The sequence below is a fragment of the Hylobates moloch genome, unplaced genomic scaffold, assembly GCF_009828535.3.
Source record: "Hylobates moloch isolate HMO894 unplaced genomic scaffold, HMol_V3 SCAFFOLD_8, whole genome shotgun sequence".
In the NCBI taxonomy this organism is placed as follows: domain Eukaryota; kingdom Metazoa; phylum Chordata; class Mammalia; order Primates; family Hylobatidae; genus Hylobates; species Hylobates moloch.
The window spans coordinates 100,850,641-100,876,109 of record NW_026652283.1 but is presented as its reverse complement, the minus strand read 5'-3'; the positions used below and the strand labels follow the sequence as shown (position 1 = coordinate 100,876,109).

General features: G+C 40.1%; 1 protein-coding gene across 1 annotated transcript; it reads right to left on the bottom strand.

Annotated features, from left to right (window-relative positions):
* Positions 1 to 383: 383 nt before the first annotated feature.
* On the bottom strand, positions 384 to 25,332 carry LOC131384057 (uncharacterized). Its single transcript, XM_058442814.1, has 4 exons — positions 25,233 to 25,332; positions 18,976 to 20,122; positions 17,583 to 17,635; positions 384 to 1,251 (listed from the first exon to the last, which is right to left on the bottom strand). Exons 1-2 carry the CDS (start codon positions 25,330 to 25,332, stop codon positions 19,455 to 19,457), a joined length of 768 nt encoding a protein of 255 aa, XP_058298797.1. The 3' UTR covers positions 384 to 1,251; positions 17,583 to 17,635; positions 18,976 to 19,454.
* Positions 25,333 to 25,469: the final 137 nt, after the last annotated feature.

The window sequence follows — 25,469 nt, the reverse complement described above, 5'->3', positions numbered from 1 at the left end:
TTCTTTCCCTAAGGACCCAGGGCACATAGCATGGTGTCTGACACATGGTCAGCATTTAATAAATAATTAATTTAGTGAGTTGAGTGAATTACATAATTACTAACAAGTTACATATCTGTGTGTTGGCCTGTATCTTGGCACTCCAGGATTAACCAGACTTGGCCATCAAGTTGGTTTGTTGTAGCCAAAACCTACATGATAGGGAGGGGTAATAAACAGATAATGGGAGTTTGCATGGGATTCTGTTTCCTTGCCAGCTAGGTGGTCTTCGTTGGTTAATTTGGCTGATTGCTTAACCTCTATGGGCCTCAGTTTTCCCCTTTGTAAAATGAGGATCTAATTTTTGACTTTCCTACCTTCTGTTGTGTGTGTGTGTGTGTGTGTGTGTGTGTGTGTGTGTGTGTGGTGTGAATGAGGTAATTTAGTTAATAGCACTTTGTAAAACATAGATAACAGTAGCTTTTATTATTATTGCAATTACACAGGCAATGGTCCTGGTTAAAATTAGCAGGGGCCATATATTTCTTCCCCTTGTAGAATTCTAGCTTTCAGACTCATGGTAACATTTGTTTATCTTACTACTGAAAAGATTTTTTTGGTTGCTTTGAGCTCATTCCTTGGTCTTCTTTCTGTTTCCTCATTAAAAAAGAAATGAATCTACTTCACAGGGTTTTGCTAAAGAATAGCTAATGAATTACAGATGCTGTAAATGCCAAGCAATGACAACAGGCTGCTCTCAGGGGTCCAGTATCCTTGCATTCCGCTGTATCAGTCTCTTCCACTTTCTCTTCAGTCTGGCATTTAACGCCACCCCTGATGACATTATGGTTTCATCTTTAGAGAATGGTGTCACAGAAGTTAACACTTTTGTCATTATCCATTGAGCTGATTTTGAATTCCTAAAAGGGTTTAAAAGCAAGATCAGCTGACTTCAGTTATAGCAGATATTACAGGTGAAACATGCTCTTCTGAAATGGCTGTTATGTCTACATCTACGTCCACACTGAAATTCATCATCTCCAGCTGCATTCTCTCTTCATTTTGGTGGGGAGAGGGGGACCCAAGTTTGGTGCTTTCAGCTATGAGACTTCCATGTTTTAGGCAGTATTTCTGCAGCATACATTTCCAACACCTTGCTCTAATTGCAATGCTCTTTGTTTCATTTTACTCATATCCTATCTATCTTCCAAGGCCCATGTCTTTCTTTCTTCTCTCTTACTGCTGGGACTACTCCTCCAATTATTTCCTTCCCTGTAGTGAGAGAATGATAGAAACTTAAGGCTGGAAGGGACTTAAAATATCCTCTAGTCTTAAACATCCTATAACCCTTCAATCTGTCCCAATTAGTTGTTCAACCTGTGCTTGAACAAACTATTACATCACACCCATTACCTTAGAGTTAATAAAAATGGTATAATTGTTTTATAACTTAGTTTTTACTCCACAGTGAAACAGTCATGAGTTGTTCCTTTATTATCTCTTTCAACCCTTAACATATTTGTATTGGTTGGGATTGCTTTTGACTGTATGTAGCAGAAATCTGAATAAAGTTGACAAACAAATAAAACTTTATCTTCTCTCATAACAAGAAGTTTTGGAGATAGGCCATTGTTGTTGTTGGCTCAGTAGGTCAATGATGTTGCAGCCAGCAAAATTTTTGCTATGATCTCTTTGCTGCAGCTCTTTCCAGGTACCATGATTACATTTAAGGCAGAAAGAAGGCAGTCACATCTATAACTTTTTGTTATGATAGCAATAGCTTCTTCAGAAAATTTTCATTAGTTTTATGCTTACGTCTCATTGACTAGAGTGATCATATCTGCAAGACTGGGCTGTAGAAACTGAAATGAGATTGTCATGTTTGGTATATCCCAATAATAATTCATATCCTGGGGATAGGCTTATTGCCTCTCTCCAAAATATTTGGGATCTGTTAGACAGAAAGAAAGGGAGAGTGCTATTAGGAGAGCTACTGTCATAAGCTGTGTTCCTCTAGAAGCTAGTCATGAGACAACTTTGCAAGCAAAAAGAGCTGATTTAGGAGATGATCCCAAGAAGCACTGGCAGGAGAGTGGAAAAATGAAAAATGGATGGGTAGAAAGATGTATTGATGAGCAGGTTAGTGCTGTGGGCAACTGCAGCTCAGTCCTACTCAGGACCTCTGGGAGACAATGTAGAGCTTTCCTACCTGAGGGGCAAAGAAGCTAAAATATTTAACTAGTCATTTCCATCCATCATTGGTAGAAAGTTGCTCCCAGCAATGCTAACTTCCAAGCACCTCCAGCCTACCACTTGTATGGACTAAGCATCTCCCTCAAGCAGAGGGTTTTAGATGCTTTTAACAAGAGCAATCCATGTACTCAGACATGGTGAGTGCCAAGGGACATGCAGTGTCTGCTAAGCTACCATCAATGCCTGTCACAGTACTTACAAGGTACTCAATAAATACTTTAATTCAATGAACACTTATTGAGTACCTACTACTTGCCAAGCACTGTGAAAGATATTTACTAATTGATTTATTCTCCGAGGGACCTTCTTAATATAAACAAAAACAAAACACACTGTCTTTGTACTCAGATCTTGATAAATTATAAAATGCACTTTCCCTATGTCTATGACCCTTCTCCCTTCCCTATTCAATATTGGTGTATAAACTTTTTGTTCCTATTGAAGGAATCAGACAGTACTAGAACAGCCTGTAACTGCACATAGTGTAATTCTTAGGAAACAGGCTGTTTTATTTCATAAAATGTTCAATGTTTCTGAGTTCTACTTTGTCCTTAAGAGCAGATATTTACTAACTAGCACATTAGTTGCTTGAAAAAAAAATGAATGTCTCTTTTTCTTATTCTAGCATGGAGATTTACTGCCATGAAAGAAACACCATTGTTCTTTTCTTAATAACTTAAATGAGGACATGGTTGTCATGAATGTAGGTGTTGGCTTCAAACCTCCCTCAAAAGTTATTCTTAGGAACAACAGGAAAAATGCAATCATCCTGTCATCCTAGGCTAGCTTTGCTCCAGTGTGAGATTCTCTTGTGCTGGGTGGATTGAGTCTGATGATGGTGCTATGACTATTTTGCTTTCAATTTATTTTGTCTCCCTTCTTTTCTGGCTCTGCCCTTCTGTACTCATTGACTACGAATTTATTGGGTATTGTAGTGGGATTGATGCCTCTCTAGCATCTATTCCACTCCTTTTCTATTGTGGTAGGCATATGGTTTGGTAGGACTGACCACCACACTCATACCCAAGGGCAAGACATGATTGGCTTGTGTCAACGAGATGATATTTTCCTGGTCATGGTGATTAGTTCATGGGGGGTTATGTACAATGAGTACGGAGGCAACCTGAGAACAAAGATGGCACAATATAGAAAGATAGATCCAAGAGAATAGAAGTGAAATAAAGTCAGAGCCCACTTCAAACTGTTTTAGAAACTATATTATTTCTATACATTTTAGTTCCATGAACTAATAAATTTCTTTTGTTGTTAAAGCAATTTGAGTTGGTTTTCCTTGACTTGCAGCCCAAAACATCTTGACTAGAAAAAAAAAAACAAAAACCCTGCAGTTTCTTTCTTCATCCAGCCTTGAATTGGCCCTACCTTTCACTCTGTATTCTCCTTTTGTTTCTCTGGGTTCCAAATCTGGATTTCAGTCACCCAATATCCAGCCTGCCAACATCTTCCCAAAATGTGGCCAATACTTAACCATGGGAAGACCCAGTCATCCAGCTTACTAAGACCTTCTGAGGCATGGAGAGTTACCATAAGACATATGCCAAATATATCCCAAAATCGTGTCTTTCGACTATAAACTCCATAAAGGTTGCCTTATTCTAAATTACATAAAAACTGTTAGGCAAGAAAATGTTTGACAATAAGCCTAGTTCTGGAATTGGTGTTCAAAGTCTTTAGTTCTCCTATTGTAAACCAAAATTCCTTTATTTATAAATGGTGAGTGATTAGCTGTGGAATCTGGGAAGTGTAATTTGCAGCAAATTACATTTAGTGTAGTTCACCTTGTGTTGATCTCTGAGGAAGAAATCATTTTCACTCACAAGAGCTAGTCAAAAACAAATCTATCCCTTTCATAAAACAGCTATTCTTCAACATACCCCAGAGAACATGAGAAGAAAGAGACTTACCTGGACATATGAGAGAGTTACAGTAAGTATGAGGAGAGTTTTCTTCATGCAAGGTGTTTTAAGAAATAGAATGGGTGAGGTTAGTAAATATCAGTAAGGTTAGTAAATGTTATTTATTTAGAGATCCTTAAAAACAAAGTGGTTTTGTGTAGGTGAAGATTTGCTTAATGACAGTGAAAAATAGAGTCTTTAGCTGTCTGATGATTGACACTGAAAAGCATATACTTAGTTTCCTGTAAAAGACTGAAGAGAGCTTTCAGAATAAATAGCACTATAAACACAGACACAAAAATTTGCACTACCAGGAAAGTATGGGTTCTTTCTTTTTTTCTATTCAACAAAAATCCCATAGAATTCATTGCCCTCTGACATTTCAATGCATAGTTGGTAAAAACAGGTCAGATTTGGTTGGAGTCTGACTACATGGCACATTGATTTTGCTCTTACTTTGGCCATCTTTTGAAGCCTTGCTTGGTGTACCCACATGTGGTCAGAGAACATTTATAGTCTGCTCAGTGATCTTGACATTCTTAATTTAGAAGCAATAGGTACATCTAATGACTCACTCGGTCCTGTTGATTTTGCTTCTAATTCCCTCTAGAATACAGCACCTCTTCTTTCTTTTGTGGTTGCTCTCTTATTCAAAATCTTATTTCTTGCTTCTCTTACAGCTCTGGTCCCCTAGTTGGTTTCCTTGCCCTCTTATCTTACTTTTCTCTATAGGGTTATCATGAAATCTCCCACATCTTATTCCTTGCTTAAAATACCACCATCATTACCATGATATAGAAGCACCTTCATGATCTGGGTCCAGCCAACCTTTCCACCCACCTCTCATTTCTCCTTTACACACTTGAGTTTCTGCAATGTACCATATTAGACTCATCGTTTTGCTCTGTACTTATTGTTCTCTCCACTTTGAACAGCAAGGATGCTCCCTCCCTTTTATTATTTCTTGTTGACATCTCCTCATCCTTCCAGATTCAGCCCAGCCACTGCTTCCTCCCTGACACCTCAGACTGAGAGTTAGACACCATTTGGGTTCCCACAGCACGTAGTGCTGATTGTCAGTCTCCTGAGATCCTGGAGGGCTGGAGCTATGTCTTGCATTTCTGTATTTCTGGCATAGTTCTTAGAGCCTAGTACAAGTGCTCAGGAAAGGTTTGTGAAATGAAGGGCTGAATGAATGAGGTAGAGATTATGCTTAATTTGCTCTCTTAAGGAATGAGAAGTGAATGAGTTATGGTCGTTACACACTCCTGAGGGGTATGGACTGTGGTTGAGCATACGTTATGCCTTTGTAAGAAGAACACGGTTAGCTCTGTTTGGGATTGTTAATCAAAATCTAGACTTCTGACTTCCTGTGCTACACAAAAAGCACAATGCCATAGAATTCCAACATTCAAACATACTGAAAGACCAGGTGGCTAGAGCTTGTCCAACTCATACAGGCAGTTACCTAACTGATACAAAGTTACTATGCACCCTGGAGTTTCAGACACCCAAGTAAGAGCTAAAAATTGGGGTAGAAATAGTCTTTATTAGCGTGTCCTCAAATAACCCCAAACTAAAATCCCCTGCATGATATGAAAATATTTCAATGTATCTTTCAACAGTGGGTCTATTAAATTTTAAATTTGCAGTTCGAATAGAGTCTAATAATACCTAGTAGGAATTTACAAATGTAATGAGAGCTTTATGTAATTATATTATTTAATCTCCACAACAACCCAAAGGTGTAGGAAATGTTATTATCCCCGTTTTACAGGTGGGGAAATTGAGGTTCAGAGAAATTAAATAATTTAGGTGACTTTCCAAAGTCATACATATACTTGTAGTGGAGTTAGAATTTAAAATTATATTCATCAGACATCAGGGACTTGCACTCTTAATTAGCTACTTTTTGCAGTCCTAGCCAGGAGGGAAAGCAACATGTGCACATTTTCAGTTCTTTTTATTGATACTGTATCAACAAAAGCATATGAAGTTTTCACTATCTAAACAAGGTAGCAAGATGTGAAGCATGAAATATTTAAAACTAAGAATCTGGAATGTAAGTAAATATGAAGGGAAAATATTATTCTAGCTATGCAAGGCATGGGTTATTATTCACAAAGTGAGAGATGAGAAAACTGAGATCAGAGAGAGGGGTGGATAAATTGTCCAAGGTCATAGAGTGAGTGGCTGAAGTGGGATTTGAAGAAGGCATGTCTTACTCTGAAATCCTCAGTGGGCCTCAGTTGTTGGGTGCTGGTAAGGCTCTTATTTAAATTTGTCATGGAAACATAGAGCAGGAATAAACTTAATGCCAGAAATCCTGCCTACTGCTTACCATATGACTAGAAGACATAGTTGAAACAAAAATTTTTTACCATTCTAAGATACTATTCTGGCATTAAAGTGAATTAAAAAACACAATGTGATACTACCTCATACCCACTTGAATGGCTACTATCAAAAAGACAGAAAATAAATGTTGGAAAGGATACAGAGAAATTGCAACTCTTTTACACTGTTGGTGGGAATGTAAAATGCTATAGCTGCTTGGAAAACAGTACAGTAGTTCCTCCAAAAATTAAAAATAGGAATTACCATATGATCCAGCAATTCCACTTCTGTGTATATACCCAAAAGCACTGAAAGCAGGAACTCAAAGAGATATTCCTACGTGAATGTTCATGACAGCATTATTTACAGTAGCCAAAAGGTGAAAGCAACATAAATGTCCATCTGTGGTGAGTGGATAAACAAAATGTTGTGTGCGTATATATGTGTGTGTGTGTGTGTATATATATATATACACACATATATATATAACAATGGAGTATTATTCATTCTTAAAAGGATATGAAATTCTGACACATTCTATGAAATGAATGAACCTTGAGGACATTATGTTAAGTAAAACAAGGCTGTCAGGAAAGGATAAATACTGTGTGATTTCACACATATGAAGTACCTAGAATAGTCAGATTCCTAAAGACAGAAAGTAGAAGGGTGGTTGCCAGGGGCAGGGTTTGAGGGGAACAGAGAGTTATTGTCAATGGGTACAGAGTTGCAGGCTTGCAAATGAGAAGAACTCTAGAGACGGATGGTGGTGGTGGTTGCACAGCAATGTGAATGTATTTAACGCCATTGACTTGTATACCTAAAATAGTTAAGATGGAAAATTTTCTACGTGTATTTTACCACACTTAAAAATAATTTTAAAATGAGCTAAGTATTACCAGTCGGAGTTCAGTCAGGAAACCAGTTACCACTCTAGCCTTTCAAATGGAAGAGAGTGTGATAGATTCAGTCACATATGGGATGGCCAGCAGAAGATGATGAATTCACCCAGAGGTTGGCAAGAGCAGGAGGCTGTTCCCAGCCCTAGGGCTAGAATTCCACAGAAAGGAAGGTGTATTACCTGGTCCTAGAATCTGGGGCCACATAGTGGTAACTAAAACCACAGTGGTGGGGGTGTGTGGGGCTGCTGCCCAGCGAGACCTAGGGCAACTGAAGGAGGATCTGTCTGTCTGGCAAGAGCTGGAGCCACAGAGGAGAGGTAGTTGCTGCTGGATGCAGCTGAGGCAGGAGAGAGGGGAATAAATACCCTAGCGTCTCCCCTCCTTACACCCTGCCATCTTCTACCAGTACCTCCTATGGACTGAAACTACCCAGAGATCAGTTAGCAAAAGAGCCCAAATATGTAGTTTCCTGTGACACAGAGCAGAGCAGGGAACACAACAAACAATGAGAAATGGATCTAAGAGCAACCTGGCAAAATATCAGCACACTAGTCTGTGAAAGGCTTCTTTCTTTCTTGTTTAAAAAGCAATTTTAAAAAATCTCTCTACATTGAGTTTCAAATACCTCAGTGCTCAGTGATACTGACTATTATTAAATTAATTCACTTTCTAGAAGTTAGACACATTTATTAAGAGTGTATATATATTTGAACAGAGGTTTAGCTTTGGTTATCATTCAATGGTTCAGAAACTATCTCTTGGCCACCCAACTTCAAGTCACCCTGAGCAAAGTGGCATACTGTTTTGTTTTGATTTGTTTGTAAAGTGTGAGCTCAGATGTAATAAAACTCTTGCTCTTCCTTTAAAATCAGATTAGGGTTCACTTTCTTCTCCGGCCCTCTCTTGTTACCTTTCACTCACTCCAAACCTAGGTTAGTGTTTCTTTCCTCTGCAACCTCAGCACCATGAGTTTACCTAGAGTATAATACTTATAATAACAATTTTAACATTTTGATTTGTCTATTCTTTCTACGTAAGTCTGCAAACTACTCAAGAGCAAAGACATTATGTGTGTGTGTACATACAGTTTATGTATATATATTTTCATAGATATGTGTGTGGGTGTACTATGCTATCTCCATCACTAATAACTAACATTAACCATTTCAGGGCCAGATACATAGTAAGTACTCAATACCATTTTTTAAAATAAATAAATGAATAATTGTTTAATGAAACACAATGAATAGGTTTCAGCAACTGTTTGGATGTGGGGAGCTAGAAAGAAGAGTCAAAACTGCATGTGAGCTGTTCAGCCTTGATGATTATGAAGAATTGTGCTGTTAACATAAATAACAAAGAATTGGATAAAACCTGGTTTTAATAAAGAGCTTTGTGAATTTGGTTTTTGAAAAATTCTGACAGACAATCAGAAGTATGGAACTGGCCTCAGAAGAGATGTCAGGGCTTAAAGATAAATTTGAAAGTCATCTTCATAGATGGGATTTATAGAGGAATCATCATTTAGCAGCCTGTTTTTTCCATATATTGCTGCAACAGGGTTTTCTCTTATCCCACATGCTCTTTTAATACTTTACTACTTCCATATCAAGAGATGGAGACTATGTCCTCTCCCCTTGAACCTGGGTAGGCCTTTGTGTTTGCCTTGATCTACAGTGTATAGAAGAAATGGCCTTGTTCTGGTAGCTTTCTGCCTTGTTCTAGAAGATTCTTTGCTCCTAGAACACAGCCACCATGTTGTGAGGAAGCCCAAGCGGCCTTTGGTGAGCTCATGTGAAGAGGAACAGAGGCCCCTGGCCCACAGCCCTTGAGCCCCAGCCAACAGCTAATATGAACTTGCCAGCCACATGAGTGAGCCATCTTCAATGTGGAGCTTTCAGCCCCCACTGGAGCTGCTCCAGCTGATGTGGAATAGAGCTGAGGCATGTCACATCTACCAAGCTTTGTCTGAATTGCAGTTGTGTGAGCATCATAAACCATTTTTATTATTTTAGAGTATTAAGTTCTGGGGGTAATTTGTTATATAGCAAGAGATCATTGACATATATAGGTGGAAAGGATCATGAAGTTTGAGTCTGAGAGGCCTGAATTCAAATGCCTGGTTCTGCTATTACCAGGATTGTGGCTTTAGGCATTGTATTTATACTTTCAGAACCTCACTTTTCTCAGGTATAAAATGGAGCTAGCAATGCTTATTGCAATGAGGCTGTTATGATAAATAAAGAAATGTTATACATTAAATGCCTAGTGGTGCGTTTAATCTCTCTGGTGATTAATAATGAGTGCTATTTCAAGAAAGTTAAAGTTTCGTGAGGTCTCAAGAGAGAATATTCATGGAGTAGAACAGGTCACTTGGGGATGGATAGGGAACAAAGAATAAAAATGAGAGTTGGTGAAGGATTAGTCAGAAAAGGAGGAGGAATTAAGACTGTGTAAGATTGATTATTTCACTCAATTTTTCTTCAGAAAATTTGAGAGTCTGTAATTTGGAATTTGTTTTTCATAAAATTTGAGTGAAATAAGGGACAGACAGATGATGAAGATAAAGGAACCACAAAGCCATTGATTCCTGCAGTGGAGAGGTGATGAGTGACACACAACAGAACAGTGTCGACAGAGCAGAGGGCTGGGAGCCTGAATACTAAGGGGTAAAAAGAGAGAGAATAGTGAGAAGTAAACAGTTGGCATCTCTGTATGTCTTAATTTCTAAGCATGTATGCTATTCTAAAGGTATGTGAGAATATCAAAATATGAAAAAGGTGTGTATCACCCACCAAAATTTCTATTTCTCCAGTATAGTAGTCCTTCTCTTTTCTCTAGAAATTTATCCAGGTGTACCTTCTAACTCGTCATCCACACTCTTCTGGTTCTCCTTAGAGGATTATTTATTATGTTTATTACTGCCTCTGTGGGTTATTTTTTCTTATGTGTTTTGTATTTACATTTAAATTATCATTTTCCAAAATGTTGCATCTAATTATTTGCCATAGTGGTACATGTTTGTTATGCTCTGATTTCAAAATGGATAGCAAAGTGTACAGATAAAGAACATAATGACCAGGGGATCAATATCTAGAAATAGGAGAAGAGATGCAAATGAAAGCATACTATTAAAAACTACAGGTTTCCCACCTTCACTTGATTATTTGATACTTTCAGTGTGCAATTAACTAGTCAAAAGATATCTACTATTGTAATCTCAGTTTTTGAGTTGAACACATTACACGTTATTTCACAAATAGGGAAATGGAGACTCAGAAAAGAGATCTGTGTGAAGTTGCAATTACTCACCTTCCTACAATAGTTCAGTGAAATTGACACAAACGTGATCATAGTAAATCCATGGTGGAAACCTAGGTTCCAAATAGACTGTTCTTGTTTTACTTTTTTGAAGACTAAATTTTCTGAGATGAGATGCAAAGTCATTCACATAAAAGGATTTTAATATTCATTCTCAAACATTTATTTAGCTCCCACCCTGTACAAGGCACTGCATTAGGTGGGCCTTCTAAAACATACTACATGAGAGTATGAAAGATAATTTGTGGTTTAAAAAGCCAAATTATGAAAATGTAATATTTATCAGGCACTTGTAAGATAAAAGGTACTTGCTAGAGCACCTCCTCTGCAAGCTTTATACCTTCGTAAAATTTCTGGTTTGCTCAGGAGATGAGAGCATGACGCTAATGAGAGCCGGGTCAGGAGTTGAATTCTTGACAGCTTTGTACTAGGAATGTTAATTCTGACCAACCATGTCTAGGTTGTTGTTAGTTGTAGTTAGTTCTGCAACTGAGGGAAGTGTGGCTGGTAGAGCTGATGGTGACTGAGCAGTCCTATAGGGCCAGTAAGTGGATACATGAGGCAGGAAATGGAGCTATCCATGCTATGTTCCAGAGTTCTCCTCCGCCGCAGGAGACAGCAGTCGGCAAGGGGGATTGGGACATGGGATATAGGACACAGGGCTGAAATTGAAGCAGGATTCACTTGGGAAGCATAACACTTCTTCCCCATATCTATTTCCTTCCATGTGTGTGGAGTTCAACTAGCACAGCAACCCTGGCCTCTCTCAACTCTTTCACTCCCTCTTCCCCAGGAGAGGTTTCTTGTCTGCCTAGTGAATTTGGGAAAAGATGGACTGAGTTTGCTGGCCTCCTCCTTTTTCTTTCTGGGAGCTAGCTGCCTGCAGGGCACATGCCCACACTGTTTGTGACTGGGTGAATTTGTCTGCCTGATCTCAGTGTTCATAAATAGGAAGTCCATTTGCTTACAGACACAAGCTACATCCTCCAACCTAGATGTTGTCAGTAATAGAGGTGATATTTTGGCCCTGGATATTCTTTGGCCTTATTTCTCAGCTTAAGAACTTGGGTTCGTTATTTACTGGGTTCCCTGTTTAAGACTCCTAAGGGATACACAGGGAGAACACTCTGGTTGCTGAAACTCCTGGGGTAAGTGGGTGTGTACTAACTTTTTTCTTTCTGGTGCTCTCATAGTATTTTGTGGCATACCTTAAGTATCCATATTGCTGTTGTTTACAAAGCAAAGACTACCACATGCTTCATCTGTATGGCTCCACTGTCCAGCAAAGATCCCAGTAAATGTAAATATGCAACAAAGATCCCCAGTAACCCCGTCTCTACTAAAAATACAAAATTAGCTGGGCGTGGTGGCGCATGCCTGTAGTCCCAGCTACTTGGGAGGCTGAGGCAGGAGAATCCCTTGAACCTGGGAGGCGGAGGTTGTGGTGAGCTGAGATCGTGCCATTGCACTCCAGCGTGGGCAACAAGAGCAAAAGTCTGTCTCAAAAATAAGAAAGGAAAGAAAAGAAAGGAAAGGAAAGGAAGAAGGAAGGAAGGAAGAAAGAAAGAAAAAGAAAGAAAGAAAGAAAGAAAAAGAAAGAAAGAAAGAAAGAGAAAGAAAGAAAGAAAGAAAGAAAGAAAGAAAGAAAGAAAGAAAGAGAAAGAAAGAAAGAAAGAAAAGATCCCCAGTATGGCAACCAGGAATCCAAGCTGGGAGGCCCAAATCAAAGTGAAGGGCACAGAAGTAATCAAATGCGGGAGATCATAGGAGAGGGACTGCATTTCTGAGTACCACACCTAAACATTCAGAAGCACCAATTATCAGAACCAGCTCAGCAAAGCTGACATTCTGCACAAGATTCAGGAAGCCGAATGAGCCACCTCACTAAGGCAGAATTGCTCTGATATTGCTTGGGCAGAATGTGACTGCTCTTCAAACTGAAAAGGTCTGGAAACATTTTTGGGTGACCCCAAAATTAAAATTCAGAATCCTGGGAATTCTTATGTCCCCAAACTACACGTAAAATTTTAGTCATCTGTTAAGAAACGTGTGTGAGCAAGTAAAGGGTGGTGCATCTTCCAAACATTGCTCAAGACAACTATTAGGGTTTGTGGCTTAATTTTATTAAGATGTCAGCGAAGGTGTAGAAACACAGAACCGAGTTTGGCCCTCTTAGTTCATCACTGAAGGAGTAAATATTTTTGTCTTCTTTCATCCTCACTCTGCTTCCTCCCTTTTCAACTGGATTGATGTGGATTATGAATAAACTTGCCCTCCGTTTTTGAGAAAACGATGTCTGAATGAGGTGGGTCTTAAGAAGCCCTCATGAAAGTCAAGATGTTTTGAATGGTGTCTGAGCTCCCAGCCAGCCTCCTGAAATCATATTATCTGAAGTCCCTTGGAGTTTCTTTCCTGAGGACAACAACAGTCTATTTATTGGTTTCAGTTGCTATGAAGTGACCATCCTGCAGAAGTGAGACTGTTGCCCTTAGCTACACATTTCTTTGTGGGAATAATTTTGAATCACACAGTACCAAATCAGCAGCTGGGCAAGGCATAGACCCTGATGAAATATTTTCCTAGTGTTAGCCTCCTTTTATAAGACAGGTTGTGGCTAATTCAGCTTAGAAGTGATGCACGTCATTTTTCAGTCAAAGAAAAGGGCTGACTTTATTTTAACACTATCCTCTTCCCTCTCTAGTAGGGATTTGCTTATTTTTATTCTGCCTTCCTGAGGTGTGTTAGTTAAAATACTAATCCAAATCTCCGGAATAATTTTTTTCCTGATCATACCCACCTTACATGGTTATTGAAAGGATTATAGGGGATAATGTACAGAGCACACTTAAGCAATGATAGGCAGTGCAATTATAAGTGTGGTTGTTGTTATTCTTATCCCAGAGAAGAGAAAGCTCCAGGGGGTTGGTTTCTGTTTTCAAATCATGAGTGTTTTTGTTTTATCCCCTCTCCTCTCATCTCACCCCATCTTATTCCTTTGGTTCCACAGATATTTAATATCCAGACTAAGTGTTGAGTACATTTCTATTTTGAATTTCATTTGCTATCTTCTAGTACTGTTAACTCTATGATCTCTCTTTTGTCTTGCATTTCACCTTCCATTTTGAGAGTAATCTGCAAGTTTTGATATTTACTTTCAACATAGATGCACTCAATGTAATCAACTTTCCATTATACGCCAACAAGATGCTTGGGGTGGGGGGGGATGTCTTTATGTATCCTGTACTCTGAATCCATTTGCAGTCTTTTGTCTCTTTTTCTTAAAACAGTTGCCAAATGCATTCTATGTCTGCTGATGTTTGAAAAGGCTGTAAAATTAAAGCTAGGCAATTATGAATACTATGAAAAAGGTTTTGACAACTTTTGGTGGCATTTAATTCAAGTTAAACTCCTCTCATTCAAAATAATAAGCATAATGTTACTTATTATGTAAATGAGGTGGCAAAGGCAGATGTTTTTCTTCCTGGTGCATTCACTGGGGATTAATACATACAAAAGCTGAGAAGGAGGGGCTGGTGTGCAACCTGGGAACTCGAATAAGGATTGAGCAAGAGTAAAGATGATTACTCTTGAGCTGTGCTGTTCAATAGTGGAGCCAATAACCACATAAGGCTATTTAAATTTAAATCAATTAAAATGAAATAAAATTAAAATTCAGTTTCTCAGTCATATTAGCCAATTCATTTGTTCAATAGCCACATGTGGCTGGTGGCTACTTATTGAAGAGCACAGATAAAGACCATTTCTATCATTGTAGAAAGTTCTACTGGACGGTGGTGCTAAACCTAGAAGGGTTAAAACAAAGGGAAGGATGCTTGTAGATTTCTCTGCAATTGGAACTTTACGCATAAGAGTTCCGCAAGGTTCTCAGAACGGATGTACATCCACGAAGAGCCAAGAGATGTAACAGTTAGGATTAAGTGGCTGGTATATCTTTTTGTATATCATGGGGATACACTATAGCTGTGCTTCTCAAATTTTAAATGTGCATACATATCAGATGGGGATCCTAAGGTGCAGACACTGATTCAGTAGGTCTGGGGTGGGGCCTGAGAGTCAGCATTCATAAACAGCTCCTAGGTGATACTGACGAGCACCCAGGTGATGATCTGTGAATTGCACTTTGGGTAGCAAGGTGTTAAAGCCCTTAATAGCAGAGACTTGATTTACAGCAACATCCTTGAAGATGGTTAACCAATCTGACACAGGAATCGTTAATCACTGCAGGCTGGTGCCAGGGTACATCTCATAGCCAGTTAAAATTGAATCATTTCACATCAAAGTCCTGCTGGAGATAGCAGAAGCTGCTGTCATGTTACCAAGAAGGAAAAATGGCTCATTGGAAAAGACTGAATACACTAACTTGAATCTATGATAATTGGGATAGTACTCTACCTTTCTAGGTCTCCATTTTTGCAGATTAAGAACTTTTTTTTTAAACTAGCATAGAAGAAACTGCTGCTCCATGGAAACACTGATTTGCATACATAAAAATTCAGTCTATAGACATCCTTCTCAACCTTGTCTGTACAATTGGAATCACCTAGGGGAACTTTTAAACATTAACATGTTAGATTTCACCCTCAGATATTTTAATTTAATTGATTGTGGGGGAGGAAATCGTGTTTTTTGAACACTCCCCAGGTGATTCTCACATGCAGTAGCAGGGAATCTTTGATCATAGCAGTGGATCTCAAACTTGAGCATGCATCAAAATCATGCCTTGTGAAAACATGGATTGCTGGATCTCACCTCTAGAGTGTCTGATTTGGTAGGTCTAGGATAGACACTAGAGTGTGCATTGCCAACAAATTCCCAGGTGTTACTGCTGCTGGTTTGGGAATCACACTTGGAGAATCACTCACAGACTCACAGCACTGTTTCTCAATCTTGGCTACACATTGTAATCACCTGGAGAGGTTTAAAAACTGCTTAGATCCCACCTCAAATATTCTGATTTAATTTTTCTGGGGCTTAGTAGTCTGTGCATTGAAGATTTTAAAAAGTTTCCCACGATTAAAATTTGAGAAACATTAATGGTAATAAAGCAAACCCTTTAGGTCTGGGGACTAGAAGCACTGGCTTTTCCTGAATGTTAGAAATTTAGACTCTCACACCCAAACCCAGACCTGCTGAATCATAACCTGCATTTTTACAACATTTTCCTGGTGACTTCATATACATTAAAGGTGACAAGTACTACACTAGATAGCCTTTTAAAGTAACAATTTGTTGATCTGTGTGATTTAAAGAAATTCTTGTAATAATTTTTTATAGTCCCTAAAAATATTGGGGCACATAATTTGGTCCAAACTCACTCCAAATTATTGTAGCTTTATTAGATTGCCACTGCACAGACAAGCACTTGTCAGCTTCTGTTTGCCTTGCAACCGAAGACGTTAGTTATCCCAGCAGAAAGAAACTGTGGACTTTCAAGTCTCAAGTAGAAAGAAGGTCAAGAATAACCAAGTTTCTAAGAAACTAGTTCCACATATTTTCATCAAGTTTATTATTCAAGACAAAGTGCTTTATAGGTTAATGCGTTTTGATTTTAGAAAACTGTATGCTTTTATTACCAGAGATACAATATAGATAAATCCTTTTTTTTTTTTTTTGGGAGACGAAGTCTTGCTCTTGTTCCGCAGGCTGGAGTGCAATGGCGTGATTTTGGCTCACTGCAACCTCCACCTCCCGGGTCCAAGCGGTTCTCCTGCCGAGGCCCCCTGAAGCAGCTGGGATTACAGGCACCTGCTAACCATGCCTAGCTAATTTTTCCATTTTTTTAGTTGAGTCGGGGTTTCACCATGTTGGCTAGGCTGGTCTAGAACTCCTGATCTCAAGTGATCCACCCGCCTCGGCCTCCCAAAGTGCTGGGATTACAGGCATGAGCCACCGTGCCCGGCCGATAAATTCTTAATTTATGAAACTTTTCATTATGCATCACTAAGATCCTGGAGGATGAGAGGTGGTGGAGAATATAATGTCTTAAAAAAAAAGTTGCTAAATTGTGTTTTCCTAGTGAGCCTTTCTTGGTAGTATTTTAGGGAAATAATGAATGCCCATAGATGATTATAATGTAGAAAGACCAACCATGTGATGTGCCAGAGCACTGGCTCTTAAACTTAAATGTGGTAGGAATCACTTGTTAGATGTAGATTCTGATTTAGTAGGTCTAGGGTAGGGCCCAAGACTTTGCATTTCTAACAAACTCCCAGATGTTGGGAAGCTTCTGGTTCATGGATCATACTCAGTAGCAAGGAGTTAGAGTGACTACTCTCCCAGGACACCTTTTTGTAAACTCCCATTTCAGTGACTCAAAAAATCAAGAGGTCTGGTATAAATAGGAAGAAGGGTGATGTTGTTGAAAGTGCTGATTTACTAATTTAAATCAGTTGGGAAGAGAAAGTCAAAGGTCAAAATTATTCATAGACCTATCATTAATGGAAAGTTAATTGAGAAATGAAGAGTCATTTAAGGCAACTGCAAAATAGTAACACAAATACCTCAGATGACTAGTAGGGCAAAATTTTCAAAATGTTGCAAGCTGTCTCCATGCTTGAAGTAGCAATTTACATGCATAATTAGGTGCAATCAACAGTTTTGAAATGTAATATATTTTCCGAGTCCATATTTACTTGTGACAGATGCTTAAAAAAAACTGTCCCCCAAAAATAGAGGGGCAAAAGAAAGGAGAAATATTTGCATTTAACAATAAGAATCTTTAAAAGGACATGTCTAAATTTAGAACAAATTTAATTGAAGTATTGTATCTTTATTTTGATTTAATCTTCATTTAAGCCTTGAAAGAAGTTCACAAACGTATTTTGGAAGTAGCAAGCATGGAAGAATAATAACTTACCAGTCAGCTATTGCTGCTGCTGTCTGAACTGACATGTGATTTTTGTTGCTACACTGTAGGAAAAAAAAAAAAAAAAAAAAACCTGACAAATTCAAACCTTTATTGCACAAAATATTATTGACTTTCTTCCTGTCTTCAGAAGGGGCTTCATTCTCTAAAGATACCAAATATCTTTTAGGAAATTTGAATAAAGGTAATTTAAACTGGTAGCTTCTCTTTTGCAAATCAAGGTCTTCAGATGAACACTCATTGTGAACTTATATCATCTTACTGTTCTCAGTATAACAATATTAGGTGCTCGCTATGCACAAAGACACTCTGCTAAGCACATTACATATATAATCTAATTTACCATTGTAAACGTTCTATAATGATTGTTGGTTTATTACCAGGTACTGGGGAGGAGCTCACTGTATTTTCAGCAATTCCCAATTTAGAAAACGAACTTGAAATCTGATTTTTAGAAAATCTGAAGAAAAAGAGAATGGGTAATTTGGTCCCTAAACTTTTTCTTCTTTTTCAAAAGCTTGTTCACATTGCATTACCCAGGTTGGTTGTCTACACTGATGAAAGTGGCAATTAATTTCTGTCACACATGCAGAGTCAGATTAAAAGATAGCATTGAGGAATTTAACCTAATGATGTGTTCTTGTGTAACTGCATCTATGGGACAGTGTGTCTTGATATGTAAAAGTTGTGTTTAAGTTAATGCAAAGCATTCATGGGATAAGCAATGCAATTTTCCAGTTTCATCAAGCAAGTGTGATCTGTGATACATGCTAGTGGAAAAAAACCATCCTCTGCTAAGAAATGCATGAATAGTTCATTAATCTGCTGATCCATTTGGGAGCATTATAGAATTCAAAGCCCAGAACAATAAGCTCTATTTAATATTGAACAGGTTCTTGATAACCCGCCATTTCTCTCTAGAGCTGCTTGAAGGTCCCTCCTGGATGTGCAGAGTTGCAGTGGCAGTTCCCATGAAGTTGTAAGCTACTACCCAGGATCAAGTGGTGTTAAATTGAGAAGTCATCCTGTTCACCTGACTAGTGGTGAACCCTGATTTAAGAATTCCTAGTCTACCCTCGCCATCTCTATTTAAATTTATAGACGCAACGCACTGCTTGCCCTGGGGTCACCACCGAAGCCTCCTGGTGGAGCCCTGCCCTGCTGAGGACGCTTTTCCAGCACAGAACTCACCACCAAAAAGAGACGGCGCCCAGCTGGCGCCCGCCCCGGGCACATTGCAGTAAATGCCTGGCAGCGACTTCTCGCTTCTCCTTCCTCCTACCCCATCGACCCTCTGCTGCCGACCTTTACGCCAAACTCCGGCGCGCCGCGAGACTCGCGTCCTCGCTGTCCCCGAGGGGCCCCACCCCTTCCCGGTTCTAACCTGCGACCTGGCCAGAGGCAAGGGTAGGTCGACTTCCTGCCCGGAATTTGCCGTTGGCTTCTCCTTCTCTACTCCAGTTCTCTAGAGCAGGGCTGTGCGGCGCGGAGCCGCCAGCGGCAGACCAGACCCCGGAGCGGAGCTCTGGGATACACACACGCGCAGCCCGGAGAGACTGACCCCGGAGGCGCGCTCGGCCGGGAGAGGGAGGGGACCAGGGCCAGCGCGGAGGCGGGGGTCACCTGGGGTTGGGGGTGGGCGCACCAGCCCTCCGCACGCTCCTCTCTTTCTAGTCCTCGCCGCCACCACCTCGCACAGGTCGGAGATCCCTCCTTTCCTTGGCTCCTTTGCGTTGGGGAGGGGGTAAGGCTGAGGGTCGGCGCTTGGTCAGCGGGCGGGGACGGTAGATTTCACTTGCACCTGACAGTCCCTATTCTTGCCAGTTTGCCCGGCGACCAGGTTGGTTCTTCCAGCAACTTTGTTCAGAAGGTTGGTAGGGAGGAGAAACGCCGAGGGGCCCCAAGAGACGCTGGAAAGCGGCTAGGAGCGTGGGCCGGGCTGGAGAGCAAGTCCCCAAGCGGCCCTGAGGCTGGGAGCGCGGCTGGGAGGCGCCGCCGCCGCCGGGATGCGCTCTGCTTAGCGGGACTGCCGGAGGCGCCTGAAGGCCAGCGCTCCAAGGACACGCGGCCACCCGCTCCTCGCGCTCCCCGGCCCAGACGCCGCCAGGGCCGGAGCCGAGCAGGCGAGCGGAGCTGCGGGGAGCGCGGGCGAAGGGTGGCAGAAGGGAGGGCGCGCGGGAGGCGGCCCCTCCACGGCGAGCCATGCGTGCCACGGGCAGCTGAGTAGCTGCCGGGCGCCGCTGCCAAGTCTCCACTCCGCTTTTGTCTTGCCCTCCAGTGAATGAGAAGATGGAGATGGATGTTGAGGGAGTTTCTCAGCGCCCGGAGCCCATCCCCCGCTCCCAGGGGGCTGGCGGAGCCTGCCAGGCGCCGCCACAGCCACCCCAGCCCCAGCCGCCGCAGCAGCAGCTGGCTCAGGATGAACTGCCCGGCGAGAGTGCAGGCGCTGAGGACAGCGACGATCCCGAGACGAGACCCAACGGCGAGAAAGGAGAGAGCAAGGTAGGTCCACAGTGTTGGCGCTGTGATACCTTTTGAACAAAACCAAGGAGTTGCTGTCGTGGCTGTCACTTTAACCCCTCCGCTCCCGAACCCCCTTCCCTGGTTTGTGTGGGGGTGGGGGTGGCAGATGTGAAGAAGGCTTAAGATTTAAGGGGATCCATGGGCGATAGTGACTTTCCGAACTGGACGGTATGTGCAGAAGTCTGTCCTGGTTTCAGTGTTCAGCGGTGTGTGTAGAGAAAAGTCTTCTGGTACGTGCGGTGTGATGCCCTGGGCAAGCACAGCACCTCAGTAGAGCAGTGATGAGACCTTTGCTTGCCCTCGCAGTATAATTGAGGCTTATTTGGATGATATAGGTCTAAGAGAAACATTTCTTTAGGAGCTGCCAAGTGGCTTCTGAGACTCCTTGGAGGGTGGTGACATCAACCTAAAGATAACAATGGGAGCAAAGTTTGGCTCATTTGCAGAATGGAGTGCCCTGCTTAACCCCGCTCTAAGCTGGAGGTCCTCCTCCTGACCTGGCATCTTCCTTCTAGGAGGGCAGGGATCAAGTGCCTGGCAGCAGATGAGCCCTACAAATCTTTTGCAGCCCTGCTGTGTCATTGTAGACCAGGGGATAGCTGCTACTTGCTGTGGAAAGAGGAGTTCTTCAGGTAATTGGATTCTAGTAAGAAATGGCTTGAATGTTATTTTCTGGTGCTGATGTCTCTTCCGCTGAGAAAATTGTAAAGTAGAGGAAATGGCATAGAAAATACTGCCTTGGTAGTATTAGTAGGATGTGTTTATTACAGCTTTGTCTCTGAGCAGTCTTCCTTCACACACTCGGAGTTTAGTTTTGTGGAAGCTAATGTTGCTTTGTTTTATCTGTATAAAGTGTACACTGTACATTTGTTAATATATTTTGAAACTGCCTGGCAATATTGGGGAAAAGTTGGTTCAACAAATCAGACTATTGGAACCAAATGAGTCAGTTAATCTATTTTCTCACTTTTGCTCACTTAAGGAAGTGTGCAGGAAAATGGGCACTTCTGCTAGTTAGAAAGGAATTGTGTGTCATGAAGTGCCCCTTAACGGAGATTGCCTTGGTTTCTGTTAGAGCTTTCCTAAGATACTAGTGGATTAAATAAATGCTGGAAGCATGTCGGGATCACATTGAGTTGCTGTTCTGTGTTTGGAGACAGGCTCACTTAGCAAGTTCAGATTTGCAAATGTACAGAATTGTTTTGCATTTTGAAACTGAGCTAAGAATCAAAATTGTTGTTTATCTTCCAAAATCAATATTGTTATTTAAATGGAAGTTTACCAAGGAACTAGAATTTGAACACACTCTAGATGTGACCGGGGTGCCTTACAAATGCATACAAGATTTACATTGTGAAAACTATGATGAATTTTAATATTCCGATATCCTCAGCTTTCCAGTCGCTCTTGATTTCATGAATATTTAATTTTGTCATGACTGCATATTTACTACTTTAAATGACTGTCTGCGCTCAGTTTTATGAAATAACCATAACTGAGCTTCATATTACCTAATTGAACTTTAAATGTCTTTTGCAAAATAGGTGTGGATAATAATTAAAATATACAGCCAGTACTGCCATTTCCATATTGTTGATTCGTATGCCCTGAGCATGAGAAATTCCTGCCATCAGCAAAAATCTGTGCTTATTTGTTTCCCTTTGATGCACCATGCAGACTGTCTAATGTTCTACCGGTTGTGAGGAATAAGGAAGGCAATACACTAGAAATATTACAGCAGGTGAAAAGAGGACTGAAAGCGGTTGATTACATTTAGTTAATTAGCATGTTCAGATAATTGAGTATTCTGATGATGTGATTTGCTTCATGTTTGTCTGTAATTTCTTGAGGTGGAAACAAAATACTGCTTTTTTTCCCTCCAGGTGTTTGTCTTAAAAAATTATGTTGCATCCTTCTCTTAACCTATAAATCAGCTGTGTTAACCCTTTGCTTGTCTCTGATACTGTCCCACTGGTTCTTTTGAGTCTGAGGATGGTTGCTGTGTGTCAGACTTTAATAACTGTTCTTGTCTTTGATGGATACTAAGGCAAGTTATAAATTGATTTTCCTTAGAAAATTCTTATTTCATTAGTGGGAAGTCCTTTGGATGTCTGACCAAATTATTCTATTAAAATATAAATAGAAGACAAACCGGTATAAAGTGAAATGGGGTTTTATCAAGCTGTTTGGGGTGAGGTGGAGGAGTTTATCACGGTATGGTTTTCAAACAGTAATGTACAAACATAATGTACCAGATGATTATGTTTTCTTTTCATTCATGAGAGCAATAAAATACAAATTTCAAAAACTGAATTATTTACTTTATCTTTACCTTAAGGGTGTTATAAGTAGGATGTGAGTAGATATGCCCCTTGAAAATAAAGTATCAGAGACTAATGGCATTTTTTTTTTAAGATTCTGTTTTAGGGCCATGATTTATTCTCGTATGAATTTATCTCAGTTGTCTCATTGGAAAAGAAATCAGAGCTTAGTGCCAGATCACCATGTCTCCTAAATTGCAGGTTCATGGTCATATGTCCTCAGAAAGTCTATGAAATAAGAAGAGAGGTTAGAAAACTGGATCAGTCAAGGGATTTTTTACGCCCAAGTTTCATGATGTGACTGGTGCTTTCTGTCCTAGAATAATGTTTCCTGATTCCTCTCTAGCAAATACTCTTCAAAGAAATATTAAAGCAGCTGCATATTATATTGCTTTGATTCCATGAACTGGGGAGGAAACAGACCTGAAATAGACCATCTATTCTTCCTGTGTGCTTTAAGGCAGGTTTATATTAAACCCTTACAAAAAGCAGCCTCTTCTCTTTGCAATGACATCCAAAGATAATATTGTAATCACCTTTGGTGACCTAGTGAGATATTTCCTTCTCGTCTTAGCAAAGAAGATTAAATGATCATGGTCCTTAAGTAAGAGACCTTCAAATTCTTGAAAGTGCTCTTGATTCTGTATTTGATCATCCTAAGAACTTTCTTAGAAAGTTTTTTGGAGGCTCTAAATATTGCATGCTTTCATTGCTTTTTAAAATTCTTCTGAAATGCTTTGGTTATACCAAATAACTCTTGGTTGGGTGTTTCTGAAACTTTCTTTGGAAAAGTTAAAAAAAGTTCCTTGTGTCGAGGACCTGCACTCCAGTGTCTTATTCCCTCTGTATTATAAAGTTACTTATGCAAATGTGGAAATTCTTCCCATGATCTGATCCTAGATGCTAAAGAAAAATGATTGTTTGTTTCCTTCAGGTTCATCTCATTCGTGAATATATGAATGGTGCTTTCTGTCCTCCCTTTTACTTCCTCACACCCTACGCCTGCTTCACCTCCCCTCTGCCAATACTATTTACTACAGTGTTTTACATAGAAGGTATGTTTATGGCCCAGATGTGAAGCATTATGACCAAACTCTCTTTTTTTGCTCAGCTCTTATTAAATCCTTGGTTTGCAAGATGTGTTGTTCCCATGGCTTTGGATTAGAGGAACTCTGTACTGTTGCTACCAATGATACATCATTGATGAAAATGACTCAATTCTCACTTCAACTGCATTCCATCAGTAATGCTGTTCTAACAGTGATTCTTTAGGAGCATACTGTAGGGACTCTTACTGAGCATGTAATTACATTTTTGAAAGCCTTTTATTTTGGAAATAAATTTACATTTATAGGAGAGATGCAAAGATATATCCTTTGCCCAGTTTCCTCTAATATTAACATCCTACATAATCAAGGTGTGTATATTACAATAAAGAAATGAACATTTGCACGAAACTACTAGTTAACTTGTGTAGTAAGATTTTTTTTGAGTAAATGTGTAACATATAGTTGCTTTCCATTCTATTCTTTTAGTCTTTAAGGTGGTATTTATACGTGAAAGGCTCTGTGAGAGGGTATTTAAGAGTCAAATTTAACTTCTGGGTGACTGTCTCTCCCTTTTATCTGTTGAGTAGGAGCAGCTTGCAAAGTGCAAAGTCAGAGGTCCCTGAAGTTCTGCATCAACTGCAGTGAGCCCTGGGGGAGTTACAACTTTGGCAAAGCTCTTGAGTGTTGTTAACCTGTGAGGAATAGTGGTCTTCCTTTTTTGTTTTAACCTGAAAAATATTTCTGCTCCAGGTAAGATAGGGTTTGTCAGTACACAGAGGACAGCAAAGTCTCAAGTGGCAGGGAGAGGATAAAAGGCAATGGATACATTCAAGGTAGTTCACTTTGATGCCTAACCCCTTGGGTGATTGTTTCTGGCATGAAATCTAATGGAAGCCTTTTTGGTTTTACATTGTATATTAGCCAGGTGAACTCTGACTTCTGGCACAGAAGCAGAAATGCGTCCACAATAGGTAGGATGTCAATGTGATTAAAACTGTTGACTGTGAAATAAAAAAGACCCCAGTTTGATCCTGGCTTTGTCTTTTGTTAGCTCTTGACCTTAGACAAGGTCTTAACTTTTCCAAAGCTTAACCTTTTCATCTGTAAAATAGGAATAATTATAAATTATTTTACAATAACCATCTATGGTTATTGTATGGCTCGAACGAGATAAAATGTACAGAGTTTTTGATTCAGTGCTTCATAGGTAATGGCTGCTCAATAATAGTGAATAAATTTTATGAGTTGGGGCTTCAAGTCTCCCTGATTTTTTTCAGTTTACCAGAGGGTTCTGGGACTGGAAATGACACAGACATACTTTTCTACAGTCAAACCAAGTTGGTGCTCATCCACCTGGTTTTGCCCTGTGGTCCTTAAGATGTTCTCAGGTCTTGCTGGGCAGAAGGTTAGCAAATAGTTATCCTGACTTGTCAATAGTCCGCTCTTTTCTCATCAAGAAAACCAAGGAAGAGCAGGATGAAAAGGCCCTATATCCTATCCCAGGCCCCAGAAATATGCCTAAGACACTAGTAAAGCAAATGGATTGTTCTGCTTTTGCACACTATATTTATGGCTTTTCAGGAAGATTAGGTGGCAAGTCTTAAGACTTAACAAATGATTGAGTTAAAAAGTTGTATGTGTTAGGACTCTTTGGTTGCAGGAAACAGAAACTGACTTTATCTGAGCAAAATATTATATTGTAAAATTTTAAGGTGATTACAAAATCAAAGGGAAAATGACAAAACTACTTTTGGGGAAACGCTGACACGAGTTGCTCAGATTTAAGTAGTAGAAAGTACTGAAAGGTTTCTTAAGGGCGCTGACATAAGAATAATAAATCCTAGCCATTTTTTGCCTTTATGCCACTCTGCTCAAGACCTGGATTTTATGGGAAGGTTATCTAACTGGCCTCTCCTGGGTCAGATAGCTGCTTCTTGGCCAGAGTAAGGTGGGAATCCTCAATGCAGCTTCCTTCAAATTGTTTA

What these genes read in the sequence shown, in the direction of transcription:
- LOC131384057 (XM_058442814.1), bottom strand. Translation starts at nt 25,332, where the DNA reads ATGGCTAGGATTTATTATTCTTATGTCAGCGCCCTTAAGAAACCTTTC. An exon ending in GTGTCAGCGTTTCCCCAAAA is followed by an intron (nt 20,123 to 25,232) that starts GTAGTTTTGTCA and finishes TTTGTTCAAAAG; the next exon opens with GTATCACAGCGCCAACACTG.